The following is a 5,345-nucleotide window of genomic DNA, read 5'->3' as shown; positions in this document are numbered from 1 at the left end:
AAAATCATTTGCTTCCACACTAAAAATAAATAAAAACCCTTTCCTTCCACACCAAGAAATCTTAAACCAATCAAATTAGGAACTTGAGGCAATTTATAATATAGAGAAATTGCGAAGGCATAACAGCTCTTTGGGGAATCTAGTTGAATCAACCACATCTTAGTGTCAGTGGCGCTAACCTTCAATAGGTGCAGTTTTAAGTGCTTTTAATTAATATAAGTACTGTTTTATTAGGGAATAGAGGATATAACTATTTCATTAGGGAATAATAGGCACAACTTGATTAGCCGATATATATAAGGACACTAGATGGGTGGTGAAACAATGTTTGAAAATTGAAACATCGAAAATGTGTAATAAAAAGTATAATTTTTTAGAAAAGAAAAGATATCACAAACTAAATAGACTGGCAATTTTGAAAACAACTACAAGCAATACCATGCTAACAAATAATTGATAATATCATAACGAAAATAAAATACTTAAATATTCTTGAAGATAAAAGGCCTAAGGAAATTCAAGATAGTCACAACCAGGGCTATGATTCCAACAACAGTTGCAGTGCCTCTCCAAAGATCGCGGAAATAGACTGTTCTCAAGGATCCCATATTACGGTTGCAAGAACTCTTATAGTACTTATCAATCTGGTCAGCGAGATTTTTGTAACAAGTATTCTTTTCCGTAATTTCAAGGGCAAGTTTGTTAACCATTTGGGCAACTGCTTTATTGCTGCCTAACCCGTTAACGATAATCCCTTTGTCAACAAGTAACTCCACATCGTCTCTAGTGTTGATAAGAAAATCCAACAGCACAATATAATTGCATACGTAAGCTTTAGATGGATAATGACACTGCTCCAGGGCCATGAGGTTTCGAAAATTGCCTTCAGTTTCGTCATGTACCTCAAAGCATGGCATTCTTAAGAAAGTTTGCGTATTCACCAAGCACTGACAGCATTTCAAGCACGGCATGCAATCTAAGAGCCATGAGCAAGTGAAGCAAGGAAGTATGTTGGTGAGGTTACCCTCCTTGAATTCTATGTTGAGAAACGGTTCATTTTCAACATCAACCTTTTTGAATATCACTCCTGCCTCATCTAGCTTTTTTGCATTATGTAGATTTTTAATAGGTTCTCCAATTGGACTGGGTGCATTGGGTGCATTGGACCCAAGGCAAAGGTTGAGGTTGGGTGGACAGGGGCAAAGGTTGGACCTAAGGTTGGGTGGAAAGTTGGGTGGAAAGCAGAGATATCTCATTATGTCAGTGAAATGGTTCACTTTTTCTTTAATGTGGTTATCAATGGGTGTATTTTTCTCGATTTTCGGAAAAAGGAAATTACTTGCAAGCTTCAGAAAGGAGTTTTTTTTTTTTTGTTCAGAACTGAAAAATTGTGCGTATAACTCGTCGAGAATAAAAAATGGAAGCTGATTCTCAAGCAATAACAGGTCTCGCGTTATGTAGTTCTTCATCAATGGTGTACTTGTTATACAATAGTTGTTATCTTCTCCTCTCATATGGCTTCCATCTTCTCCACCTGCATTGCTTTCATCTTCTCCACGCCCATCAGACTTTAAGAACAGCTCAACGATAAAGGTAGAATCCAATAGAACCATTTTTACAAAATCTTCACTGCTGATATCAAAGGCCTCTGAATAACAATGACGGATCTGTAGTTCATATGGTTCAATGATCCTTGCTATCTCCTTTTGGGATTTCCCAGTCCGATAACAGAAGTCCTTTAAGTATCTCACTTTTAGCTTTTCCATATCCCTCAGTTCATTTTCTCTATCTTTTAGCTTTTCCATATCCCTCAGTTCATTTTCTCTGTGGTAATGAAAAGGGCCTATTGAAATTAGTTTTGGATCGTAGGCGCCTTTGCTTACCTCGCGAAGTTTCCGGGGGACCTTGTAGATGCAACACTCAGGCCACTGGACTGGCTCCATGACTAATGGAACGTCAATGATCAGCTCGTCGCATCTCACTTCTTTTGCAAGTGTATCGGAAAAAGAAAAAACTTCTTTTCCAAATGAATCAGCAGCCATCTTTTCCATGAATGATCAAAGTCCACTTTTCCTATTGACAGATAAACAACAATCATTAGCTAACACTAGGATAGAATCATTTTTTCCAAAGCTTATTTTCAGTTAACAAAGTTTTTTTTTTTTCTTTTTTTCTCTCCCACTCACCCAATCCGGCCTGCTACAATTCTAACACAACGAAGAATTCTCACACTCACACACAACACAAATGGGGTCAAAGTCAAACTCGAACTAACTTGCCACCACTAAGGAATAAGGATGGAATAAAAATTGGGCAACGATCTATATACAAACCCAACGGGTCAAGGCACGCTATACCATTAAACTACATACCGTATTATATTTGTACTTCAGCACCATACCTACAGTCATATAAAACTGAGTCCGACCTACAGTTTTACATAAATTACTGAAGAAAAGGGTCTATGGGGAAAATATTATAACGGAATTTAATACAATATGTCAAAATAAAATTCTTTAAATGTAAGTTGTTAAGATAAAAATAAACCTAAATTTTGACGACCAAAAGTATATTTTAGTCTTATAAAATATAATCCAATTGCATCAATTTATACCATAATATATATAAAACTGAAATCATTTGAATTTTGACCAATGTCACCGTTTTACAAGTCACTATTCTAATATACTTTTTAATTAAATTTAAGTTCTATTATTCTGTCTTTAAACTCTCTATTAGAATCTTAGCAAATTACATTTTCATTAAATAATAAAATATATATTTCCATATACAAACAATCATAATAAATGCCTAATACTAGAATATATAATTTTAAAGACAAATATAATCATAATAAATATCTATTAATAACTACAAAAGATTCGATTCCAACCACCAATAGGAAGATGATATATATTCTGTTTTATGTAATGCACTTAACTCACTTGGTTTGATACACCTGATAATAATAAATGTTATCTTTCTATTAGTGATTGGAGCGAAAGGCTACAAATATTTTTTTTCCCCTTTATAACTATCATAGTTATCACATTTTGTATTTAAAAAACAATTAAAAGTGAGAAAGATTCATATGACATTAAACTTTCATGTTCATATGTTGCATGAGCTGCAGACTAATTTTACTATTACCAAAAAAAAAAAAAAAAAACTTTAAAAAGCTAAATAATATTCTGTAATATAATGATTTTAATTTTTTTAATGTAGGCATCACAGTTGTCTATAAAGTAATTCATGATTAATTTATTGACAAATATATATACATGCTAGAACCCACTTTTACAAATGGACAAAACTTAGATACAGTACTTATGTATTGTTTCTTAAGTTTTCCTCTTAAAATTCAGTCATGTGGCAATACTTAACTAAAATATACTTCCATCCCTTGAGAAAAAAGCCACATGGCTAAATTTTAAGAAATAAACCTTAGAAACAACACCTAAGTACTGTACTTAAGTTTTGTCATTTACAAATATATTAGTTAAAACTTGTTATTTAAAACTTATCGAGTCAAGTAGTAAAATTTAGCAATTTGACTTAACTTATAGAGTAATGATTTAAATAATAACATTGAGAGATTTAATACTTGAGTCACTTTAATCATGTTTAGGTAGTTCTCAAAATTTAAAAGTCAAATCTAGCTAGCTACTCGTACGGTTGATATAGAAATGAATAATTTTTTAGATTAAAAATAAAAGGTTTGTGTAACGTCCCGTCAGTTTAAAAAGAAAATATATATATATATATTGTAAGGTCAGATTTTTGGTTTTCCACGGGCCAAGCCCCACCTAACCCCACTACCCACCACTCCTTTTTCAGTTCTCCCTTATCTCTTTGACCGGCTCCTTTCTTCTCATTTCCTTTTTTTTCTTCTTTTTCATTTCCCTGTCTGGCAGCTTCTCTTCACTCCTTCAAACTCTCTTGCCGGCACCTCCATATCACCATTTCCACCATCATTTTTCCGACAAGATCACCGAAAAATTCTTGGGAACCCATAAATACCTTCACATCCTTTTTTTTTTTTGGTAAAAATCTCTCATCTTTTTGGTGGGTTTTGCACTTTTTCTTGAGTTTATTTTTATCTAAGGTTTAATAATGATACCCGTGTGATTTATGAGTATTGGAAGTGATATTTATATGTTTTTATGTATGGGTTTTGTATTGGTGGAATTATTTGATGAGTGGGTATATATTTTGTGCTATTGATGACTACTTAAGGTTTATGTATGGTGGAAAAACTTAGGAGTTTTAAGTTATAACATGTGATGGTTGGTGAATTTAATTTTTCCATTTGCTATTGGGTTTATTTGGAGTTAGTTGAAGTTCTAAATTTCTCGTCTTGGAGGATATTTTGTTTTTGCTTTCATGGGTCTCTTATTGATGTAGTGTAAATTTTGTGGAAACTAGTCATAATGTTGGAGATGATATTAAAGGGGTTAACTTTATAAATTGGAGTTTATGCCTTGTGAATCAATTTGTGAGAAACTTTGGAAGTGGGATATATTATTATTGATGAGGTTGAATACTAGGCTTGCCTAATTAAGTGATTATTTGGCAATTCCTAAATTGGGGCTAGATGCAATTTCAAGCTCTATACTTATTGTGATAGGTTTACTTGGTATTGTTTAGGTTCTAGCTAATCTCCTTGGAGCTTGGAGAATTAGGATTTTGCGGTTGCGAGGTAAGTAGCTTTTTAATGGGGGTCATAAGAGAGAAGAGCAGGTCTTGACTTATTTGTGGCAGTGTGTGATGGTTTATTGTTCCTCGGTGAAGTTCTATTGTGGTGGTGGACAGTGTCGCAGACATAGTACTATACAAACATTTAGAACCCAACTTATAAGATAAATTTTTAGTAAAATTCTGAATTACATGTTACTGAATATGAACTCGATTAAATTAGTAAATGCTCACTTTTTGGCAAACTTTATATTGAAGAACAAAAATAAAGTGAAAGGATGGACTAAAGAACCTGTGAATTTTCTTTTGAAGAGAATGCTTGTTAATTCCAAGGGACAGCACAGTTGGCTAGAGATGGTGCCTGATGAAGCAAGCTTTAATTCATTTTCTCTCCGCTCATAACTAAAACTCAATTATAAAATGAAAATATATTGTGCACTTGATGGTTCCTTAATGTCTTTTGTGCTCCTATTTATAGTGTAAACTCCCTCCCCGCCCCCCCAGGGGCCCCCCCAGCCATTTTAAGTCGTTCAGATTTTATTTTTTAAGAAATAGTATAAGGACAAAGCAAAAAGTAGTGGGTTAATGTGTGAGTGATTATTAACCACTCACAACTACTTTAGCAAATTGTGACAAATAGTGTGTTTCTA

General features: G+C 33.5%; 1 protein-coding gene across 1 annotated transcript; it reads right to left on the bottom strand.

Moving 5' to 3' along the window:
* Positions 1–314: 314 nt before the first annotated feature.
* On the bottom strand, positions 315–5,119 carry LOC112032864 (UPF0481 protein At3g47200). The gene is made up of 2 exons (XM_065771708.1): positions 4,988–5,119; positions 315–2,073 (listed from the first exon to the last, which is right to left on the bottom strand). The coding sequence occupies exon 2, from the start codon at positions 2,049–2,051 to the stop codon at positions 483–485; it is 1,569 nt and encodes a 522-aa protein (XP_065627780.1). The 5' UTR covers positions 2,052–2,073; positions 4,988–5,119; the 3' UTR covers positions 315–482.
* Positions 5,120–5,345: the final 226 nt, after the last annotated feature.

The sequence above is a fragment of the Quercus suber genome, unplaced genomic scaffold, assembly GCF_002906115.3.
Source record: "Quercus suber isolate HL8 unplaced genomic scaffold, Cork oak 2.0 scaffold_47, whole genome shotgun sequence".
Classification (NCBI taxonomy): Eukaryota; Viridiplantae; Streptophyta; class Magnoliopsida; order Fagales; family Fagaceae; genus Quercus; species Quercus suber.
This window is presented reverse-complemented; position numbering and strand designations above follow the sequence as displayed.

Coding starts and splice junctions, on each gene's coding strand:
- LOC112032864 (XM_065771708.1), bottom strand. CDS start 2,051: ATGGAAAAGATGGCTGCTGATTCATTTGGAAAAGAAGTTTTTTCTTTT.